The sequence below is a fragment of the Crinia signifera genome, unplaced genomic scaffold (genome assembly GCF_055691185.1).
Source record: "Crinia signifera unplaced genomic scaffold, ASM5569118v1 HAP2_SCAFFOLD_106, whole genome shotgun sequence".
Lineage (NCBI taxonomy): Eukaryota > Metazoa > Chordata > Amphibia > Anura > Myobatrachidae > Crinia > Crinia signifera.
In genome coordinates, this window is record NW_028142000.1 from 89757 (window position 1) to 115575 (window position 25819).

Consider the following 25819-nt stretch of genomic DNA (forward strand, 5'->3'; position numbering starts at 1 on the left):
ATCTATGTTTGCACTCAAAGGGTTAATAGTATCCCAGCAGGGTGTAGTGAGGGTTTTTAAATGAAATTTAAAATAAGATTTTATACGGCTATTTGTCAGGGCTTTCATCTAAAACAATAAAAAACACACAAAAGAGGATAGAAGGATCTGTAGGTTTCTTCCTGCCGATACATTCTTTGTTATCATTGCTATGACAGGTGTTTCAAGGATTGATTGGCCAGATCCTCAGAATGATTGTCTCTGAGAACTAACTCATCTTTTGATGTCAGCACATTGGAGATACAGGTTGAGTAACCCTTATCCAAAATTCTCGGGACCAGAAGAATTTTGGATAAAGGATTATTTCTATATTTCAGAATATTTTTATATTTCAATGATCTTGCATTATGTTGTAAAACATATCAAACACATGAAATGCACAAATAAAATATATTTGTGTGTATAAAACAAGGTTTCAAATCATGAAACAAAGTTTGTGTACAATCTCAGACACTGAATACCAACCAGTCATTTCCTTGCAGATATTTAGTGCCAGTTTCATATCATGTCCCCAGTAGTGCTGTTACACATGTCCCCAGTAGTGCTGTTACACATGTCCCCAGTAGTGCTGTTACACATATCCCCAGTAAGTTTTCAGCAAAAAAAAAAAATTCTGGAATGCATAGTTTTCGGAATAAATTGGATAAGGGATTCTCAACCTGTAACAAGCTTTTAGGCAGAAGCACTAATCATACAATCCCACAGACACAAGAAGATAAGCTATTCTTTTTTTATTTGTGTATGATCAATAAAAGAGGAATAAATAAAAGAAAAAAAAAAACTTTATTTAGCTCTCATCTGCCTCCAGGTTGATATTGTTTCCAAACTTGGCGTAAAGATGCACTTTGAGATCTGCAAGAACCCGAAGTATAGATTCTACTTTCGACTGCAAAGATTTTATTTCTTCCTCCAATTCTTTCTGGTATAGAAAGAAAGAACAATATGTTAACACACACCGCTTAATTTACTAAGATGGGATGTTGCTATGGACAGCCAATCAGATACCATAATCTTCCAGATCTAAAAGGTGCTAAATAAATAAATTCTGATTGGCTGCCCATAGCAACAATCCATCTTCGATAGAAATCCATCTTACTAGATAAACCCCACAGAGTGATATAAAAACTGTAAGAAAACACATTTACTCATTCCAGGTGTATAACAGTGCCCAGCTCCCATGCCATGAATCACAGAAGACATCCGACCAACTGAACTTACACTTTATTATTGGTGTCACAGGACAGCACAAGACTTTGCAATGGTTACATGAAAATTAATTTGAAATTGAAGCAATCAACTTTGTAGATTGGACATTAGTCAGCACAATTAGGGGTTAACATCCAAAAAGCAAGATAGTCACATAAACCATTCAGTAGTGTAGAGCTGGGTAACCACTGGTAGATAAATCTGCAGAACAATTGGGCAGTGTGTTCTCCATACATTTGCATGCGCTTGCCCACTGAGCTGACAATCACCAGCAGCTCCCGGGCAGCTGTAAGGGCAGTCGGTGGATCGCCCATAAAAACAGCAGGATGCCCCTAGATCTTCAGATATAATCAGGCATCGGCTGTGTTGCACATCTGACACGATATATCTGTGGATGCCACCGTTCACAGATATATCGCTTGTACAGTGTGTACACACCTATGAGTTAATAAAATTGAGAAATCAACAGAATTGTGCTTATTTATGCTCCAAACTATGCGAAGCATACATAGGAAACAATGGTCCAAATGTAATAGGGTGTGAGAATCAGAAAGGGAGAGTTTGAGAGAGGTTTTCCCATTTCTTTTAAAGCAGCAATCATTTACACTGATAAACCACATGGATTTTGCCATGTAATTGATTGCCGCTTTAAAAACAAGAGGGAAAGCGCTCCCAAAATTTCTCACTTTTCTGATTCTCCCACCCTATTACATTTGGTGCAATGTTTTTCTACCCTGCATCATGTAAGGTTCTGGCAGTACATCATGGTGAAGTGTCCATAAAAGTGTATATGGAGCCTTCCCCTTCATAGTAATATATTGTTCAGCTTATTTGCAGTTTATCACTGTCCTTAGATGCAACAGATCTGCAGTGTAGGTACAGTTATCTAATGTATGGAAAGTATCTTATCTGCTGAGCAACAAAAGAAAACACATCTGACATAAAAGCATTCTGCAAAGGAGGAGTTCAGCTTTTAGTAGAATGGTTATTAACTGGTAATTCCAGGTGAACAGAGTGTGAGTCTGTGTACAATGCAATAGAGAACAAGGCCGGCATGCAATGCTGTCACAAGCATAGAAAATAAAGCAGGGATGGCCATCGATGATTCAAAATCATCGATGGTTCATGGCCGATGTCGAATACTTTAGCCATCGGTGGGGGAGAAGCAGATGATTTCCATCCATCGATGGTACAGCAAAACGATGTTTTGCCGTTTTTTTTTTCAAAGTGCCGGGACACGGAGCATAGCTCCGCCCCTGACACCCACGAAGCCCAGCCCCCATGTTTTGATTGCCTCACAGACCAATCAATCGAACACAATGGATGACCATCGATATGTAAAAATATAGATGGTCATCCATAGCATAGATTAGCACTAATCGATGGTCAGTTGCAGAATTGCCATCGATGGCAATGGCAACGATGGCTATCCCTAAAATAAAGTACATTTCCAAATAGTATAAACATTTGTGTTGCTTCTACCGTATATTGATGCAACTTATAAGATGGTATAAGGAAAGTATGGGAATGGTTGGGAAGTTGAAAAAAAAAATTAGGAAGTGAGAAAAAAATAGTCAGGGTGCGAATAAGAACAGAAAGGAAGTGAGAGGAGGGGCATAGCCAATAGCCCCGATAATATTTCAAGAGAAATAAGAGATGCATGTGTTTTTTTTTTTTTTCTCATGATTTTTGTCTGATTCAATTACCGTATATACTCGAGTATAAGCCGACCCGAATATAAGCCGAGGCCCCTAATTTTGCCCCAAAAATCTGGGAAAACTTATTGACTCGAGTATAAGCCGGGACACACACACATACGGTATTACTGGTAGTATACATACAAACAGCGAAGAACTCACAACGTATACAAACAATGCTGACAAAAACACACAAATGGTATACACACAGTTGACACAGTCTGTGTCAACTGTGTGTATACCATTTGTGTGTTTTTGTCAGCATTATTTGTATACGTTGTGAGTTCTTCGCTGACAGGCATACACACACTTGCACAGTATACATACACACACAAACATGCTGTACTACACATACACACACACAGACATGCATAGTACACGTGTGTAAAAAAAACAACATAAAGGTACAGTAATTTATTACAGCACATACTGTACCCAGAGCCCCCTCAGTGTTCCCCCCCCCCCCCACACCAGAATTTATTTTACTTTATTTAATACCTTTATTCAGGGTACCAGTTAATACTGGTACTTAATATGCAGGACGGAGCAGAGCAGAGGGAGCGGAGCACCAGGCAGGAAGTGTCAACCTCTGACACTCCTGCGTGTGTCCGGCCCCTGCTCTGTCCTGCTGCAGCACAGCGCCGACGGGAGAATGGCAAGGTAGGGAAGCCGGGGGAACGGGCGGCAGAGCGGGCGGGGGAGCCAGCGGGGGAGCCGGCAGCAGCAGTGCACAGCTCCGGCGCTTTGTGGTATGTCTGCGCCGGAGCTAGTGTTCCGCCGGCTCAGCGGAATGGGGCTAAATGCTATGGGCAGGCACTTGACTCGAGTATAAGCCGAGTAGGGTGTTTTCTGCCCATTAAATTGGGCAGAAAAACTCGGCTTATACTCGAGTATATACGGTAATTCAATAAACCCAAATTTTTGCCCAGGGCAGGAAAAAAAAAATCCTGGATGACTGCTAGCATCACTGGCAATTGTAAATTACCATGGGCAACTAACCTCATCCCACAGCCTAAATCCAGTAAGTATTTTCTATGACCATGGCTTTCTTAGAGACACCGGTTGATATTGTAAAAGTCTTTGGAAAATGAAGCCAATGGAATTTTGGCATTGACCATCATGTCAGAGCAGTTTTTATTTTCCTCTATCCTTGGTAACACCTTCCTCAGATAAGCCTTCATGTTAAATGTATCAGTCAGTGCTGGTATATGTAGGTCTATCACTAGAACTAAAACAGGTGTATTCAGATACGCATACTCTGAGAACGAGTCAGCAGTAAAGCACACTTCCAATACAAAGAATAATACCCTTTTTTTACTGACGACCTGGGAAAATGCCCGGTTTTATAAAGCTGGAAAAACTCCGGGTCTCGGTCTGACCCCAGTGAAGAGCAGGGTTGGGAACTTGAATAGTTTTCATATAGAGTGGGAATATAATAGTGTGCCTGAAGCATGAAAAGTGCAGAAGTCACACACTTATACGGTGTCCATGTCGACAGACACCAAAAATAGTGAAAAAATCATGTCGACCTTTTGTCAATGTGTCGACCTAGACATTGTCTACCATTTATAACATGACCCTTTAGTGTATATGTGACAGGCAGCAGGTAAGCAGGACAATGCAGTATTCTTTGAAGACAAATGAACCAGGAAAGATAAACTCCATAATGCCTGGGCGATATCATACAACACAAGGAAATGCATACACACAGGAACTGCATAAAGCTTAAGGACCTCTAGATGTGTTTTGATGATTAATAATGACACTGAATAAATGCTTCTGCATACTATGAACAGTTCACTTCTTCCTCCACAAGATACCAACCTTTGCAGCTTCCAGCATCTCCTGAGTTTCCTCCTGGGAATGACTTATAAAGACGTCGCCAATTTGATAAGGAATAAGCTGGGCATCTTCTAACATCATGATGTCATCACAGGCATCTTCCAGATTCTGAAGCTCTTTCTGTGGGGACATTTCACAAGGAAGTCAATGTTATTTTACTACATTTGTCAATGATGAATACAGCTGCCAGTTGTATTACTTCTAGGGGCCCATTTATCAAAAAATATTTTGGTACTGCTTTCCTAGCACGGCGCCCACGATCTAGATTGTATGTGTGGGGCTGATATCTCAAGCATCTCATGCATCTTATGTGTTTGTGCGGCATAAGATACATGAGATGATGCAACCGACGCGATCGACAAGATTTTTACATTGGAATCAATGTAAAAAGCCCCCAAAACCCCAATTTTAATTGCTAACCCCCCCCATGGGTGAAATGGTCTCCCCATTGTTAACGCCACCCCACTATTGACGCCAACCCGAAGCGTGGCAAGCGCAGCGAGCCCGAGAGGGGCGGCGGTACGCGTCCTCCGACCTTTTCATACCCCCACTATCCACATCAGCGTGGAGTTGATTTTATATAGTGTGGCGAGCGCAGCGAGCCCTGCGAGGGGACGCGGAATACATGTAAAGTAGTCCGCATCCGTACGCCACGCTTCGGGCTCGGTGGCTCGCCACACTATATAAAATCAACTCCACGCCGACGTGGATAGTGGGGGTATGAAAGGGTCGGAGGACGCGTACCGCTGTGCTCGCCACGCTTCGGGTTGGCGTTGATAGTGCTGGTGGCGTTAACAATGGTTATTGGGGGCTCACGATTTTTTATCTCATGGATGCATAAGATCCATGAGATAAAAAAAAAAAAAATCGGGTCCATCGCGTTGATTGTATGCCTTAAGTACCTTAAACTTAAGGCATACAATCAATGAGACGGGCGCCGTGCTAGGAAAGCAGTACCAATATTTTCTACTTATTCTCCCACAACATGTGTTCAATGTGTGAGTGTGTGTACAAGTATTTAGGATCATCAAATCAGTGGTTCCCAACCTCAGTCCTCAAGTACCAGCAACAGTACATGTTTTTAATGTGTCAGTGAATGAAAGGATCTGCAGGAGGACCTGGAAAACATAAACTGTCTGGGGTACTTGAGGATTGAGGTTGGGAACCACTGATTTGATGATGTATGTGAGGGACAGCATCAAATCTGATTTCACTTGCAGCTGTCACCCCCAATAGGTTTCTATGGAGGATGCAATACTGTCAGATTAACCAGGATACTGCTCATGGTTGTTGAATATGGCATTTGCTTATGGGATACAGATCACATAATTAGCTTGCAGTGGGGTCCATTTATCATTTAAAATTTGTGGTCAATACCCCGAAAACACCCGTTTTCAGGGTAAAGCCGCAAATATTAAGTATTCCCCGAATGCAAGATGGAAGGATTCCCGCTGTGATTCCACTTGCTTCACTTGTAGCAGCTTCCCCACAGGTTTCTTGGGGGAGGTGATGCTGCCTGATGTATCAATATCGGGCAGCATCGGATCCAGGGATACCACCATTCTGGGATGGCGGTAGCCCGTTGTAGCCTATGGGATACAGGCCACACTGTTGGCAGACCACCTGGCTGAGGGCATAGCAGGGAGGGAGTACAGAAAGGTAAATCCCAGTGATTTGCTCGCACATTACAATGCGATCCTGGGAGGTAATATTCCACCCAGATTGCATTGTATAGGCGATCCTTCTTAAATGGGGTTTGCCCACCCATGCCTGCACATTAACTAACATTATGGTGAAGGCTTTAAACAATTAGGAAATAATTGAGGATATACATAGACCACAAAACACACACACACACACACATACACATTGTACACGCACACACAGTACACCACATACGCACACATAGCACACAACACACACATTTATACGTAGAGCACCTCACACACTTACACATTGGACAGATACACACACACACAACACACCACATGCAGTACAATACAAATCCATACACACTACAACACACACCCAAAAACAGTACAACAAACACACAGAACACACACACTTAAACATTGCCAGGATACGCAAAGCACACTACACACACATATATATACGTAGCACACATCACAAACTTACACATTCGGCAGATACACACAACACAACACTCACAGTACAACACACACCCACATTCACTACAACACCCCCCCAAAAACAGTACAATACACAAAACACACACTTAAACATTGCACAGATACACACAGCACACTACACACACACAGATTTATACATAGCACACCTTATGCACTTACACATAGGGCAGATACACACAACACACACACATAACATACCTCTAACAGCACAACACACACCCACATTCACCACACACACCCAAAAAACAGTACGACACACACAAAACACACACTTAAACATTGCACAGATACACAAAGACACAACACACACATACTGTATATACGTAGCACACCTCACACACTTACGCATTGGACAGATACATACAATACAACACACACAACCACATACACTACAACACACACACAAAAACAGTACAACACACACAAACACACAGAACACATAAAAAATAATTTGCCGTTTATTTAACCGTCTGTACCGGCAAATAAAAACTGTACCTAATGTACCGTTTCTACTTTGTTCCCCATATCCGTCTCTCCAGTCCTCCAGCCCGTCACTGCGCTCCCCGGCCAGTTGCACTGAGAAATCTTTGTCCTGGCCAATACACCCATTGATCAATACAAAGTGGGTACACTGCACTCACCCTGTTAGTCAGTTGGATATCAGGCACTGCTCTGCCTTAAGGGTTTCCCAGACTCTTTTGGTTCATAGATAATGTTTGGTCGATGGGCATGAGCGCTGCATGCATTTGTTTGAATGTTATGAGTGTAAGAAGTTGAAGAATAAGACTGAGATGAAGATTTGTCACGTTATAGTGTACAATTTACTCAATAAATCGTGAAAAAAATATGTGTACATAGAAGTACAGTACAATCAAGAAATGAAAGTAGGATTAAAAAATAAATTCTGATTCAAACTGATCACTGATAGGTGGAGGGGGTATGGATATTGTGGGCATAATTGGTGTTTGGTACACCTACAGGGGGTCCCCAGTTGATGAGAAATTCTCACTACAGTGTCACCGTAGGGGGATTTCCAATTGGGGTTCAGGTGGTCTTTTAGGGACCCCTTTACAATCCCGTTGGTCTCTTCTCCTGGAGCCTACGGTCTCCCTCAGTGATTGACTATCATTAAGGGAGACTGTAAGCTCAAGGAGAAGAGACCTACAGGATTGTAAAGGGTCCCTAAAAGACCACCTGGACCCCAATTGGGAATCCCCCTATGGTGACACTGTGACCGTGACACTGTAGTGAAAATCCCATCAATTGAGGGCCCCCTGTAGGTGTAACAAACACCAATTATGCCCACAATATCCATACCCCCACCTATAGATTTGTTTCACAACCAACCCCATCCAAACAATTATCAGTTTGAATCAGAACTTATTTTTTTCACGATTTATTGAGTAAATTGTACACTTTGTAACATGGCAATTCTTTTTTTCAGTCTTATTCTTCAACTTCTTAAACTCCAAACCTTATCAATGCATCCATTGATGATTGTGATGGCTGGATCAGTGGATTTGTCCGGCGGGTGTAGGGAAGAATTTGGCCCATTGCACCCATTCCCAGTGGTGCATTACAGTGGTGCGGATAATGTGCGTCGCGTCATGACATCATGTGGCCAGGCCCGAGGACATGCTCCCACACTCAGGGGCTGCTCCACTGTTTGGTAGAGATGCTCGGTGCATGTGCTTTATAGATCCCCAGACCTCAGAGACTGCTGCATGCAGGTTCGGTGAGGGGAGTGGCAGTGGCAGGGAGCAGTGAATTTTTAATTAATTATGGCGCGGTAAGTAACGCCCACCCCGGACCCCACGCACTCAGCGCCGGTAATTACACACCCTAGAAACTGTACCATTGAAAGTATAGAAATTGAGGTGTGGACATGTCCCTTTCTAAATTTTGTACCGATTTCTGACCCTCAGATGTTGGAGGATATGTCATACAGTAGGTGCTAAATCTGAGGAGTGGATGTGGAATTCATCAACACATACAAGTTTTCAACTCAGGAGTGTGGTGTTTCAAACAACAACACCACACCTGATTTCATTGCCATCATTGAGTATCAATGCAAACACATTCTAACATTATGGTGGAATCTATAACAAATTACAATCTTAGGTCTTTGTCACAGCATACTGTAAGATGACATTTTTCAGCAATTTTGGAAATAAAGAAACCCCAAGGTTTTCCCGGGCAACGCCGGGCCGGTCAGCTAGTTATAAATATGCCAATGGTACAGATCTAGTCTCTCTTCAATAGTTTAGGAAAGCCAGTGGAGTCATTACCAGAAAAAAGGGAAGGTCACTGGAGGTGCAGTTCAACTTTAAGGTACCATCTTATAGCTAACATATCTGTACCCACCCTTCCCATTCACAAGTGTAAACTATGCCATTAATAAAATATGTGGGCTCCCATGAAGCCCTGGCTGAAACCCGGTAGCCATTTTGTTAACCCGCTCAGTTCTTGAATCTGGCCTGCTCTTACTTTATGTCATTCATACAGTAGCGTAATTCTGTGTTTAACTAGAGTAACGTAATGAGATGCACGTACAGCAATTCCCTTACACAAGTGTAAACTATGCCATCAATAGCTTCACAGATGTGGGCTCCCATGAAGCCCTGGCTGAAACCCAGTAGCCATTTTGTTAACCCGCTTGGTGCTCGAGTCTGGCCTGCTCTTACTGTATGTCATTCTTTCAGTAGCATAATTCTGTGTTTAACTAATGTAGCGTAATAGGACGCACGTACAGCAATGCCCTTACACAAGTGTAAAGTACTGTATGCCGTCGATATCTCCAAAGATGTGGGTTCCCTTGAAGCCTTGGCTGAAACCCGGTAGCTATATTGTTAACACGCTTAGCGCTCGAGTCTGGTCGCTCATGCTGTATATAGCGTAATGGGACGCACATACGGCGATTCCCTTACACAAGTGTAAACTATCCTGTCATTGGCTCCATAGATGTGGGTTCCCATGAAGCCCTAGTTGAAACATGGTAGCCATAGACCAGAGTCTGGCCTGCTACAATATGTACTTCGACCATACTGTATACTTATCCCCATAGCCTGTAATAAATAGCATAATGAGACACACGTCTATGCAATAGTATTTTCAGACAAAAATGTCTATTTAACATACTGTACAGTTCAGTGTTGTACAATAAAGTAGTGCATCTGACACATGCGCAGCGGTGATTAAAAAAAATGACATAATCGCTGCTATTTCACTCACCTGTAACTCCATATTATGCCATACTGTCAGACTTAATGTGCCACCGTGCGACCAGGTTTGCTGCGACGCATTATTGGGACAAACGCCATAGACCAAAGAGGACACAATCTACACTGGATGGGGTGGTGAGTATGATTTATTTTCACCGGTACCTTATGGATTCTACATGTAGAAGAGGACAGGCCTACAGTGGACCCTATAGGTAAGTATATACAGTATGTGTGGTGTGTATAAAAGTTATACTTTATTACGTTGTGTTTGTGTGTTTTATTTAGGTATTGGTTTTGTTGTGGAACTACAAGAACCTGAGGGCCCATTAATGCCCCGCATGCTGGGATTTGTGGTTCTCCAAGTCCATGCATGCAGTGGAGGCTTGCTGGAGCATGTTGTTCCACAACAGAAACCAATTATTTATTCTGTGTTTTACACTTTACTGGCATCAGCCCATCCCCCACAGCCCAGGGGGGCTGGGGACAGACCCTTTAGCCCTGGCCAGGGGGTCCCCCAAAGTGTCTCATTCAGCAGTATACGCTGATTCAAATGTCTCTGCAGATGAATCCACCTGTGGGAAACATTGCATCCAACAGTCATGATGGTAATCCCAGCCCAGCCCGCCACGTCTGCAGCGCCGGTGGCCGGAACATCTCACTCCTACATCTGGTTTCCACCCCGCCCCTCAACAGTGTTTTTGTGAACTTTGTTTTATACATGTTTTTTGTGATTTCGTGGATATTAAATGCTTTTATACCTTTAAGCATTTGGATTGTGTTTTCCAAAAGAACCTGCTATGGGAAGCGAGATTGAACCATTAAGTAAATTTCATACAGATTACACCTGTCTTGTCTTGATTGAAAAATATCACTGGTCAAAAAAAACTGTTACGGGCACGCGAGACTGAATTCTTAAGTAAGTGTCGAATATATAAAAATGGCGTTTTGACTTGGGATATTTCCCTAAAGAAACTGCTATGTGAATGTGGGTCTGAACTATAAAGTGTGGTTCCAACAGATAGTCAAGCCACTCAGAACCCATAGGATTTCACGGCGGAGCAATTAACCCCTTCCCGACATTTGACGTACATTTACGTCATGGTCGGGATGTACTTCCCGACGCATGGCATAAATGTACGTCATGACTTTAAACTGTCACCGCGTCTATAGACGCGGTGACAAAGGGACGATGGCTGCTGTCCCTGACAGCAGACATCTTCCCTCGTGGCCCAGGGGGGGCAGCGATGCCCCCCCCCATCGGCGATCGCTGCAATTGGCTGTTCAAATGTGAACAGTCAATTGCAGCGTTTTCCGTGTTCTGTGTATAATTTTGTCTCTGCTGCCCCCTAGTGTCCAAAAAAATTAAAAGGAGGTTGAAATAATGATGGTAACATAAAGTAGACATATGGTTACATAGTTACATAGTTACATAGTAGATAAGGCTGAATAAAGACTTGCGTCCATCTAGTTCAACCTACGTTTTAATAGCTTATCCCTTGTAAAAGACAGAATATGGTTCTTATTAGTACCCCTGGATATTTTTATCCAATAAATGCTTGTCCAACCTTATTTTGAACGTATTTATTGTATCTGCCAACACCACCTCTCCAGGAAGAGAGTTCCAAAGTTTGACTGCTCTGACCGTAAAGAAATTTTTTCTTTTGAGGGAACGAAATTTTCTTTCCTCTAATCTAAATTCGTGCCCTCGTGTCCTAGTTTCCTTTCTTGCAGTAAAAAGAGTGCTTGAGAGTTCCTTATATTGGCCCCTGATATATTTGTACATGTTGAGCATGTCCCCCCTTAAACGTCTCTTCTCAAGTGTAAATAGTCCTAGCTTGCTTAATCTCTCCTCATAGCTTAAATTCTCCATTCCCCTGATAAGCTTTGTTGCTCTTCTTTGGGTTTTTTCCAATTCCATGATGTCCTTTTTATAGTGTGGGGCCCAGAACTGTACTCCATATTCAAGATGCGGTCTAACCAATGCCTTGTACAGTGGCATAATTACTTTTGAGTCCCTAGTTTCCATGCCCCTTTTAATACATGCTAGAATTCTGTTGGCCTTTTTTGTTGTAATGTGACATTGAACACTGCACCCCAGCTTATTATCTATATGGACTCCTAGATCCTTTTCAAGTGCTGAAGTACCTAATGCCTCCCCGCTTAGGTTGTAACTTACACACTGGTTACGTCTCCCGAGATGCATAACCTTGCATTTATCCACATTGAACCTCATCTTCCACTTTTTAGCCCACTCATCTAGTTTGTTAAGATCATTTTGAAGTATGTTCACATCCTCTGTTGATTCAATAATTCTACTCAGTTTAGTGTCATCAGCAAAGATGGTCTTTGTTAGTTATTAACTATTTTGAGTGGTATGATTATTTGTCTCACAAGCAGAAAATCTAACATTTTGCAAATTGCAAAATTTTCAATTTTTTTTATGACATTTTGGTATTTTTCACAAATAAACACAGACTGTATCGACCAAAATTTACCACTAACTTAAAGTACAATGTGTCACGAGAAAACAATCTCAAAAACACTGGGATAAGTAAAAGCAATAAAAAGTTATCCCCACTTAAGTGATACATGTCAGATTTGAAAAAAAGGGCTCTGTCAGGAAGGCAAAAACAGGCTGCGGCGGTAAGGGGTTAAGAACATAGCGCTGGTTTTTCATCTCTTTTGTTTGATGATGTTAATCCCAGGCTGTGACCTCAGTCACAGCGATGGGATCGCAAATGCAGCGAGGGGATGTCTGGCACCTCCTTCTGCATTTATATTTGCAATAGACAAAGTTGCAAAGAATCAGACCCAAAGACAGCATCATTCTGGGGGTGTCAAAAGAAGATGACTCCTGAATTTATTTACTCTAAAAGTTTAACATTTACAGTAACTGGTAGCTATAAATCAGACATTTGCTTCTATATAGGAGATTCCTCGAAACAAGTGGGATTTATACACTTGCACTTTGTTAGTAAATAACCTTTGTAGCCTTCTTATCATCTTAAAGTCTCTTCATATTCTTGTAAAAGAAATTCACTAATGACGGCATTATCAGGTTACAATGCTTTAATCACACCTTGTCTTATGCTTCACGATAATAACCGTTTCCAATAACCTTGTCTTTACAGTCGCACTATTTGTGCAGATGGCTCTGTAACTATATAGTGATATAAAACAGATCCCTGTTAACATTGCCAGAGGCAAGTTCCCACTTTAATGCAAGTAATGCCTGAATGCGGCCCGTACCAAACATTGTGCAATTAATGACCATATAATACATTAATTAAGCAGTTGTGTCTGCAGGTAATTAATGACGGTCTATAAATAAAGCAAGGATGTTTATATTCTGCTTCTCTCCTAAAGTATGGTAATGATTTAAAATTCAATAGTTACAAACAAATCAGGTAAGTAAGCATACTCATTATAATAAGGGGGGTGGCGTATGGTGGGGGGCTACATTAAATATTAATTTTCCATCTTTAGTGCAAATGCTTTTTGAGTCCGGTGGCACTCCCACACTTCCCTGTCTCTGCTTGCTTGTCCACTGCCTGGTAAGAGTTATCCTTATGTGCTTCAATGCTTACATAAATTCACTGCCCTGACAATCTGATTGTGCTAACAAATTTTATCAAGTGTATATACTGAGTGTATGTGTGTAACTGACAATCAGGTCCAGAGGCACCTATAGCTGTACCGGTGGTGTACCACAGTGAACAGTATATGATACCCACAACTGTTCGAAACTCATGCTCAAAGTCACGTGGTTGGGTGCACTGACATCAGGGGCCTCCCTGGTGCTCACCTGGAACCGATTTGTCAACACAACCAGAGCTGGCGTGTTTCTGGCTGAAGCGGGGTGGCATTAACCTGCTCATTATGCTGCAAATATATGCAGCCTGGCGATCATGTCTGAATCATGCCCCTGTGTTTCGCTAATAACAACACATATCTAAATATCAGTCTAGTGCCAGTTGTTTTTTTATGTCTTTTATAATTATTACAGGGTGATTCTGATTTGGAAGTAAAGCAGGAAAAGCAAGTAACTTTATATTTGTTACAGACAATGTTGCAAAGCAAGGGGAGCAAATACATTTATATTTTTTCTATGCAGGGTAAATACTGTTTATTTTTGCATGCACAGTAGTCCAGAAATGTTAAGCAGGTTACACACTGGGCCTTATTCAGATCTGTGCTCAGTACAAATTTGTTTGGGAGAATGGGCAAAACCATGTGCACTGCAGGTGGGGCAGATGTAACATGTACAGAGAGAGTTAAATTTGGGTGGGGTGTGTTCAAACTGAAATCTAAACTGCAGTGTAAGAATAATGCAGCCAGTATTTACCCTGCACAGAAACAAAATAACTCACACAAATGTAACTCTCTCTATACATGTGCACATGGTTTTGCCCATTTTCCAAAAAAATTGTACTGCGATCAGATCTGAATAAGGCCCACTAGAAGACAATTAGAGCGATTTTCCGAATACCAATAGGTTGTTTACGCTGCATTGCATGCCAGTGATGTTCGCTCATTCAGCTCTCTAGCGACACCCTCTGTCACACTTACTGTATAGTCACTTTTATGTTTTAGTTCCAAATCATCATGCCTAAAGGTACAGGAGGAGCAGAGCTGCAGAAGGGAAATATAGTTGCTCTTATGACGCCATCTAGTGGCATGCACTAAGAAAGCACGTTCTCTTATATCTCATGATTAGAAAATGTAGTGTTGTGACTATTTAGTAAAGCAGGATTTAAAACTACAATAATATTGAAATTATAGCTAAGCATGTTTTGCATTTAATAATAATATTGCTGGATTAAGCAAAGGAAATCACCCCACTTAGTATTTATACTCCAATGTCTTTGCATTTTTACTATACTATCCTTCTGATTTTAATAATTGTCTTAGATTTGTATAAATAAATATGCATATAGAAATATACTCAAGGCTGTATACATCATATATATTATTTAGGCACATATTCAGAGGGCAGAAAAATATTTAGATTTTGACTGCTATATTGTATTTACCAACCAGTTATTTTACAAATGTATTTTTCTTTTTTCCTGTACTGTTGCCCATGCATTGACTAGCCTATATTTTTATTGTTCTCTGTGGTGCATTTCTTGTTCTCTTTGGTGCATTTTATATGTTGGCTCAAAAATAATACTCTCTTGCTTTAGTGCAGAACTATAATACAGAGATGCCGACTTTTACAGTCTCCTCTCCAGGAGAACCCCGGAGAGGAGACTGTCAGCAACACTTCTGGGGTGGGGCCTGATGGAGAAATCATCAGTCCTTGCCCCCAGTAATGCAAATCCCGCAATATGCGGGTCTCCGATGAGGGGGTGGGGCCAAATACGTGCAATTTGCATATTTAGCCCCACCCCTTCTGCAGAAAAGCCGCAAATCGCTGCAATTTAAAGCTTCTCTGCAACCAGGTACATGAGGGCGGTAGGGGGATTTTCGGGATCCTCCCCGTCATTCCGGGAGGGTTGGCAACCCTGCTATAATAATAATAATAGTAATCATGATGATGATAATAATCAGAGCCGGCCTTAGGCATAGGCAAACTAGGCAATTGCCTAGGGCATTTGGAACGCCCAGGGGCATCAGCAGCTTCTGCTGATTAAAATGATATGCAGCATGCCTATATTCTGTGTGTGAGTGAGGCTGAATCTGCATATGAAATAGTGTATTCATAGAAATCACTGTAAGATAGCATTCCATATGCAGGTACAGCCACAGTCGCACACAGAATATAGGCATGCCGCATAGCATTTGAATCATCGGAAGCTCCTTGTGTGTGCTGGTTATAACAATGCAAATAAGATACATTTTCAGCAAAAAAGGCACCCAACGTTAGCAGAACTGGCCAAGAGCTGCATGGCTTATTGAGTCAAGATGTATGAGGAAACATCTGTATCCAAGCAGAGGATCACAGTGGCTGTGCGAGTGCTGTCTGCGGGTGGGTTGGTTGTGCAATAGTGTTCGCAATATCTGTAAGGGGCATTATGTGTGTCAAGTATAAATGCATTAATAATGTGCGACATACAGTATGTGTAACAAACATTATGTGTGTCATGTGTATAAGGGAGGCAGCCCCAGCGGTGGCGGGGGGGAGCCGGGGCCACAGGTGTTGGAGAGGTGCGCTCGGCAACCTTCTCCATGGCAACCCCTGCAGCAGCCCGCAGGCTGTTTGTCCCCTGCAGCCACCATCCCCAGGTATAGGCGGTCCTGCGCTGTCACATCTCTGAGTGACAGCGCAGTTAGCCCCTCAATTGTAGCGCTGCTTGTGGGGGGGGTCCCAGCACTGTAATTTGCTGTGCCCGTGCTGTGTACCTCATATCAGCGTCCTCCTGTAGTGACTGAGGAGAGCCCTGGCGCTATATGTGCAACCGCTTTGAGGAGACTGAGTCCGCGCTGTATCATTATGCCGGGGGAGCTGAGGAGACGGAGCCCGCTGTGCCATTATGATGGGGGAGCTGTCAATCACCGCCCGATGGTGTCTCCACATAGCGCCTGCAGCGCTATTTCATTGCCTGTCTAATAGAACCCTCCTGATCCAGACTGCACGGCTGTGCAGACTTCAAGCCAGCAGAGAGACCTCTGCAGGAGCAGATAAGTACAATAACTGCACCAATACACCTGCACCAAGTTTGCCTGTGAGTGTGTACACCTACTGTACCCCCCCTGCAGCCTATAACCCTAACCACACACACACACACACCGCAGCCTATAACCCTAACCGAACACATACACACACACACTGCAGCCTATATCCCTAACCACACACAGACACCGCAACCTATAACCCTAACCATGCGCACACACACACACACCGCAGCCTATAACCCTAACCATACACATACACACACACACACACCGCAGCCTATATCCCGAACCACACACAGACACCGCAGCCTATAACCCTAACCATGCACACACACACACCGCAGCCTATAACCCTAACCACACACACACACACCGCAGCCTATAACTCTAACCATACACACACCCTGCAGTCTATAACCCTAATCATACACACACCACGCAGCCTATAACCCTAACCATACACACACCACAGCCTATAACCCTAACCACACACACACCGCAGCCTATAGCCCTAACCATACACACACCACAGCCTATAACCCTAACCACACACACACACACCGCAGCCTATAACCCTAACCATACACACACCGCAGCCTATAACCCTAACCATACACACACCGCAGCCTATAACACTAACCATACACACACACTGCAGCCTATAACACTAACCATACACACACACCGCAGCCTATAACACTAACCACACACACACCGCAGCCTATAACCCTAACCATACACTCACGCACCACAGCCTTTAACCCTAACCATACACACAGACCGCAGCCTATAACCCTAACCATACACTCACACCCCGCAGCCTATAACACTAACCATACACACACCCCACAGCCTATAAACCTAACCATACACACACACACCCTGCAGCCTATAACCCTAACCATACACACACCGCAGCCTATAACCCTAACCTTACACACACCGCAGCCCATAACACTAACCATACACACACCGCAGCCTATAACCCTAACCATACACACACCGCAGCCTATAACCCTAACCATACAAGCACGCACCCCGCAGCCTATTACACTAACCATACACACACACACACCGCAGCCTATAACACTAACCACACACACACCGCACAGTTTGCTGTGCCCCTGCTGTGTACCTCATATCAGCGTCCTCCTGTAGTGACTGAGGAGAGCCCTGGCGCTATATGTGCAACCGCTTTGAGGAGACTGAGTCCGCGCTGTATCATTATGCCGGGGGAGCTGAGGAGACGGAGCCCGCTGTGCCATTATGATGGGGGAGCTGTCAATCACCGCCCGATGGTGTCTCCACATAGCGCCTGCAGCGCTATTTCATTGCCTGTCTAATAGAACCCTCCTGCTCCAGACTGCACGGCTGTGCAGACTTCAAGCCAGCAGAGAGACCTCTGCAGGAGCAGATAAGTACAATAACTGCACCAATACACCTGCACCAAGTTTGCCTGTGAGTGTGTACACCTACTGTACCCCCCCTGCAGCCTATAACCCTAACCACACACACACACACACCGCAGCCTATAACCCTAACCGAACACATACACACACACACTGCAGCCTATATCCCTAACCACACACAGACACCGCAGCCTATAACCCTAACCGAACACATACACACACACACTGCAGCCTATATCCCTAACCACACACAGACACCGCAGCCTATAACCCTAACCATACACATACACACACACCGCAGCCTATATTCCGAACCACACACAGACACCGCAGCCTATAACCCTAACCATGCACACACACACACCGCAGCCTATAACCCTAACCACAAACACACACCGCAGCCTATAACCCTAACCACACACACACACACACCGCAGCCTATAACTCTAACCATACACACACCCTGCAGCCTATAACCCTAACCATACACACACCCCGCAGCCTATAACCCTAACCATACACACACCACAGCCTATAACCCTAACCACACACACACCGCAGCCTATAGCCCTAACCATACACACACCACAGCCTATAACCCTAACCACACACACATACCGCAGCCTATAACCCTAACCATACACACACCGCAGCCTATAACACTAACCATACACACACACTGCAGCCTATAACACTAACCATACACACACACCGCAGCCTATAACACTAACCACACACACACACCGCAGCCTATAACCCTAACCATACACTCACGCACCACAGCCTATAACCCTAACCATACACACAGACCGCAGCCTATAACCCTAACCATACACTCACACCCCGCAGCCTATAACACTAACCATACACACACCCCACAGCCTATAACCCTAACCATACACACACACCCTGCAGCATATAACCCTAACCATACACACACCGCAGCCTATAACACTAACCTTACACACACCGCAGCCTATAACACTAACCATACACACACACACCGCAGCCTATAACACTAACCACACACACACCGCAGCCTATAACACTAACCTTACACACACCGCAGCCTATAACACTAACCATACACACACACACCGCAGCCTATAACACTAACCACACACACAGACCGCAGCCTATAACCCTAACCATACACACACCCTGCAGCCTATAACCCTAACCATACACACACCCTGCAGCCTATAACCCTAACCACACACACACATTGCAGCCTATAACCCTAACCTTACACACACCGCAGCCTATAACACTAACCATACACACACACACACCGCAGCCTATAACACTAACCACACACACACCGCAGCCTATAACCCTAACCATACACACACCGCAGCCTATAACCCTAACCATACACACACACACACCGCAGCCTATAGCCCTAACCATAGAGTGTATAGTGTAAGGTACTTAGGTTCCCTAAGGGACAGTATGTGGGGGGGCGCCAGAAAATATTTTGGCTGGGGGGAGCAAAATTTATAGTTACGCCACTGTGCGACACACCGCAAAGCCCATCACACATTATGCGACACACCGCAAATTCCATTACACATTATGCGACACACCGCAAAGCCCGTTACACATTATGCGACACACCGCAAAGCCCATTACACATTATGCGACACACCGCAAAGCCCGTTACACATTATGCGACACACCGCAAAGCCCATTACACATTATGCAACAGTTACAAACTTACCAATGTTCTTTCTTCTTGTGTCCCACGCTGTTCCTCAGGCACCGCGGCTCGTCTGCATCACAGGTGTGGGAGTACGAGAGGCCTTTGCACCATCACATTACTGCTGGGAAGTACATGTGGGAGCATGGGGTCCATTTAATAATGTGACAATAGCCTTAGTGGGGGAGCAGGTGTACGTGCTGCTGCAGGACCACCATCAGGTGGATAAATGGGACTGGTGCATCAGACCCAAAAACAAGGGGCATGGCAGGAGATTGTGGACCCAGATACAAAGCTCCTGAACTGCAGGAGACTGGAGACTGCTGTTATTTCCACCCCCCTAGGACTGTCTCTGCTCTGAGTCAAGCAGATCGGGGACTGGCAGCCAAACACTTACCCCTTTCACACCACCTTGGTGAACCTGGTTTATTCCCACATTGTCACCATCAATACAGTATGCTTGGAGATTACATTATCTCCAAGAATCCTTAGTCTGCCAATAAGGAGCCTTTTAGGTATGACCCAGGTCCACCTTTCACACAACAGCTAATCTGATTGTACGACGTGATACGGTCATATTGTCTACAGCATTTAGGTCTACAAGCATTAGGTCTACACCACTAGGTCGACCTGCATTTAGAAAAAAGGGACAGAGAAGGATTGTCTTTTTTGTTGGCGCACTTTAAAGAGAAGAAGGAATGTATCTTAAAATATACCTTTTATTAATATCTTTATAAAAACCATTTAAGTGAAAATATAAACCACATATTGACATTTAACAAACATTGAACAATAAAGAAAAAACCTGCATTTAGGTAGACATGCATTTAGGTCGACATGACTGAAGGTCGGCATGACTTAGGTCGCCAGGGTCATTAGGTCAACTTTTATAAGGTCATTAGGTCGACATGGGGAAGGTCGACAGGCAAAAGGTCGACATGGGATCATTTGACTTTTTTTTGAGCCGACATGTGCTGACAGGCGGTATTTCATGCCCTACCATCCACTAGGGCATGGTGGGAGAATAAAATAGTGTGCCGGAAAAAAAAAAACATGTCGACTTTTCCACTGTCGACCTAATGACCCTGTCGACCTAACACATGTCGACCAAATGATCCTGTCGACCTAATGACCCTGTCGACCTAAATGCAAGTCGACCTAATGGTGTGGACCTAATGCTTGTAGACCTAAATGCAGTCTGACGAATGATCCCATTCCTTGTACGACTGGGTAAACTCTTTCATGCTGAGCCAGGACCAGGGATGCACCAGCTTGTCCTAGCAATTACATGGGTCAGACAGTCAGTGTGAAAGGGGTATTGAGACAGCGCTGCTGCATTTTGAATTTGCAGATCTCCTGAAGTAAATCGCAGCTCACGGCCCGGCAGCCAATCAGGAGAGACTGCCGATCTGCGAGCAGGGATTAGTTCACTGACAGCAGTAGATTCAAAATGCTGCTGCCCTGTTTCTACAAGTGTGACACTACTGGGGAGCAGAGGAGCCTGGAGGGGAGGGGGTGGTTGCCGGGGACCGCAGCATGTGGAGGCGGCGGGGAAGGTTTCACCGTCAGCCGGCAGGAGGCTGGGGGAGGTGGCGGCCGTGGTGAGTGGCTGTGTCGGACACTGCCATCACAATTCACTGTCAGGATTCCTCCCTTGGCTGCCCCTCACTGTCAGTCCCCCACTGCCGTGCCAGAGGCAGCTAGGCAGACTCGGAGACAAGACAATCCCTCCTCCTTGCAGACAGTCTCTCTTCCCGACTCGCGCCCCCTCCCATCCCCCCGCCCGGCTCCTCCCAGTCCTTACTCTCCCCTCCGGCGAGCTGCCCCATACATCTCTTAAAAAAAAAAAAAAAACTTAAGCATGGTGCAGGGGATTGCTTGCTGTCCATCGAGCCCACTCAGCCGCAGAAGTTCATTGGGAGTGCCAGAAAAAAACGCAGGCGTGCCTAGGGAAAAAGCAGGTGTTTCGAGGCGTTTCAATGGAGGGTGTGTGACGTTAGCTCTGGCCTCGATCAGGCTGATTTCCTTGCAGCCGCTGAGTCCAGGGCTAGGCACAGGCTGCCCATTGTGGTGAAATCATTTGATGGTGAGTGAGCTGCCCATTAGCAGGTTTGGGAAGGTAGGGATTGTACTCGGCGGCGGCGGCTAACTATTAGCACCGTGCTACTAATTCACTGTCATGTGAGCAGATCTGAATCAGGCCCATGGCAGAGGAGGGAAAAGTCAACGGTGGAGGGATCTGTGAGCTTCTATCTATGTTGGTCACATTGAAGGGAAAGTAACATTGGCCTTATTGCTGCCTAAGAATAGTTCTGTTGCCCTTGGCAATGGTCAGGGGCGTAACTAGATATTCGTAGGCCCCATACCAAACGTTTGTAAGGGCCCCCTATTTAGTAACTGATGGTAATAAATGTATGTAAAACATATTACTGTTGTGGGCGAGCCTGGTAATGCATATTAAATATGGGCCCCCTTTAGCTCTGGGCCCCATAGCAGCTGCACCCCTTGCACCTATGTTAGTTATGCCCTTGGCGATGATGCAGCTGTACCCAAACCTTAAGCGCAGTGCCGTGTATTTAGGGCCCTGTTATGTGAGATATACAGGGATGTGTACACGCGTGTGTGTGTCATTTCCTCACTTCTGTCATTCATCCATTTCTATACTGTGTAACAATCTTTATTTTGTCCCTGATTTATTACCTGAATCCACTGCACCATTATAGAGCACATAGGGAAACAGTTACTTAGATGGGAGTTCGATTCCACATGGGATGTTCTAGAACAGGGGTGGGCAATTATGTTGGCTGGGGGGCCGCTTAATAAAACCAGTAAATATTCGAGGGCCGCATACATTATATCTTGTATGTGTGTGTGTATATATATATAATACATAGCGAGCAGCACTCCTTCTCCAAATCGTCAGCCGGGTGCCTTCCAGGTATCCCAGTTAAGGGACCCACATACAATTTCGCAGATGAGGCGGCACTCACACAACAGCAAGAAAGTAGTCGACAGCCTTTATGTCGTCATCAACGTTTCGAGATTTTATTACTTATCTCTTCTTCAGGATACAAATTACAAAGCGAATATAAGCATCTTAAATACCCCACACCACGTGCAAACAGCCACTGCCGTTGGAGCACGTCAGGGGACGCCCACAATGACGTCACTCCTGAGCACTACGCCATCACGGCTGCATCTAATTACAACTAGATACAACAAAAACAAATACAAACATTTACAAAAGTTTTAAAATACGTAGAGAATTACAACATCAGTACCGGGCATATGCATTTATAGATATATATAACACACCTCATATGTTGCTAATCCATAATGCAACAATTATACATTTAATCATTAAATACGCCCATTTAAGATAGATAATCCAGACAGCTATTATATGGTATATATTATAATGTGCTCGATTTACTATACGCAATACAAACATTGCGCAAACTGACAAGGTATCCTGGCTGTACTGTTAGATACTTCATATAAAACAGTGGAGTCCAGCATACTCATTAAGACCGCCCGGGGACAATGTCCCCAACCTGTGAATCCACATTGATTCACGCTGCAATAATTTCAATCCCCGATCACCCCGTCGCAGACTGCTGGGAATGTGGTCTATTATAATGTATCGTAGTACTGCCATGCTGTGTCCAGCCTCGGCAAAATGCCTTGCCACAGGCTGGTCACTGGTACCCTTTTCCAAGGCCTTTTTATCGCAGAGCGGTGGCCCGCCATCCGCTCTCGCAGGGTACATTCAGTTCTGCCCACGTAGCATAAGCTACATGGGCAAATTATCATATATATAATGAATTTGGTTTGGCATGATACCCTATACCTGATGTTAATAGGCTTACCACTGCGGGGGTGATTGAAGCTGGAGGCGGCAATGAGTGATCTACATGTAGTGCAATTTAAGCATTTAAAGCAGCCAGGCCTGGATGACAGAAAATTACCCTGAACACTTTGCTGTTGATTAATACCCGTGACATCAGTCTTCATGACCCAGTCTCTGATCGTTTTGCCCCGGGTGTAGCAGGGCAAAATACGCGTCTCCGCTAGACCCAAGGCTGGATCGGACTGTACAATTGCCCACAAAGACTTAGTCACTTGACGAATCTTATTACTTTGAGTATTAAAATGATTTACCCATGGCATCTTAATAGAGTCAGTATTTATCTTCTTTCTGGGATTGAGTAATTGGTTCCTGGGCATCAACATCGCTTTTTCTTTTGATTTTAATAATAATTTGCGTTCATACCCGCGAGCTTGGAACTTATCAATCTTGACATCAATGTGATGTTCTGCATCGTCCTCTTCACTGCAAATCCTCTTCGCTCTAATGAATTGCGAATAAGGCAAACTGTATTTGCAGGATTTAGGATGAAAACTTGTTGCGTGCAGCATCACATTGCGATCAGTTGGCTTACTGAATAATGAAGTGGATACAGTTCCATCTACAATCGATACCTTGACGTCCAAAAAATGGATAGATGAGGCATCGATTGAAAATGTGAATTTAATAGGATTATTGGTACTGTTGTGTTTTTCGATGAATTGGACAAACTGCTGCTCGGTACCCTGCCATATAATGAAAATATCAATATAACGGGAAAACATTTTAATATAGGGTGTTACCATATTATCACAAAAAAAGATGTTGCGCTCCGCGACCATCATATAGGCATTGGCGTACGATGGGGCCACATTGGACCCCATCGCACACCCCGAGGTCTGTAAATAAAATCTCCCGTCATACAAAAAATAATTCCTGGTAAGAACCAGATCCACACCAACTGGTGGCCCATTGTACAGTGGATTATCACTAATTAATGACCGTACAGCAGCAAGTCCCTCATCATTCGGTATTACCGTGTATAAACTTGAAATGTCTACACTACATAGCAGACAATTAGATGGTAACTCCTTAATCTATGCTAGGGCATTCAAAAAACAAGTGGTGTCTTTAATGTGACCAATGCTATTAATAATACACGGTTGCAATAGTGTGTCTAAATATGTAGACACCACTTGAAAAAGTGATCCCCTTGCTGCAATAATCGGTCGCCCAGGAGGATCCACAAGACCCTTGTGGATCTTGGGCAACGTATACAGCAAGGGGACCACTGGACTTGATGGAACCAATGCATTAGCCAAATCCTGCGATATGGCACCATTTTCAACAGCAAATTTCAAAACTGCATTTATTCCCGACTAAATATCGGGGTGGGATCCTCATCAAGCAATCTGTAAACCAAATGATCAGATAACTGTCTCTCAATTTCACATTTATAGGCAGAAAGATCTTGAATAACAATCGCCCCGCCTTTATCCGCGGGGCGGATAATAATGTCATTGTAGGAGGATAAATCTTTTCGTGCTTTGAACTCAATCCGGCTCAGATTATTACACCCATATTGCTGCTTTAAATGCTTAAATTGCACTACATGTAGATCACTCATTGCCGCCTCCAGCTTCAATCACCCCCGCAGTGGTACGCCTATTAACATCAGGTATAGGGTATCATGCCAAACCAAATTCTTTATATATATGATAATTTGCCCATGTAGCTTATGTTACGTGGGCAAAACTGAATGTACCCTGCGAGAGCGGATGGCGGGCCACCGCTCCGCGATAAAAAGGCCTTGGAAAAGGGTACCAGTGACCAGCCTGTGGCAAGGCATTTTGCCGAGGCTGGACACAGCATGGCAGTACTACGATACATTATAATAGACCACATTCCCAGCAGTCTGCGACGGGGTGATCGGGGATTGAAATTATTGCAGCGTGAATCAATGTGGATTCACAGGTTGGGGACATTGTCCCCGGGCGGTCTTAATGAGTATGCTGGACTCCACTGTTTTATATGAAGTATCTAACATTACAGCCAGGATGTACCTTGTAAGTTTGCGCAATGTTTGTATTG

The 25819-nt window shown here is 44.1% G+C and overlaps 1 protein-coding gene across 2 annotated transcripts in view; it reads right to left on the minus strand.

The window, feature by feature from the left end:
* Nucleotides 1-754: 754 nt before the first annotated feature.
* LOC146052136 (prefoldin subunit 4-like) overlaps nucleotides 755-25819 on the minus strand; it is a 54292-nt gene continuing 29227 nt past the window's right edge. For both annotated transcript variants that reach the window (XM_083167911.1, XM_083167912.1), the window contains exons 3-4: nucleotides 4767-4904; nucleotides 755-958 (exon numbers count right to left, since the gene is read on the minus strand). In XM_083167911.1, coding sequence (XP_083024037.1) covers nucleotides 827-958; nucleotides 4767-4865 — 231 coding nt within the window. In that variant the 5' untranslated portion in view covers nucleotides 4866-4904 and the 3' untranslated portion in view covers nucleotides 755-826. The remainder of the gene's footprint in view (nucleotides 959-4766; nucleotides 4905-25819) is intronic.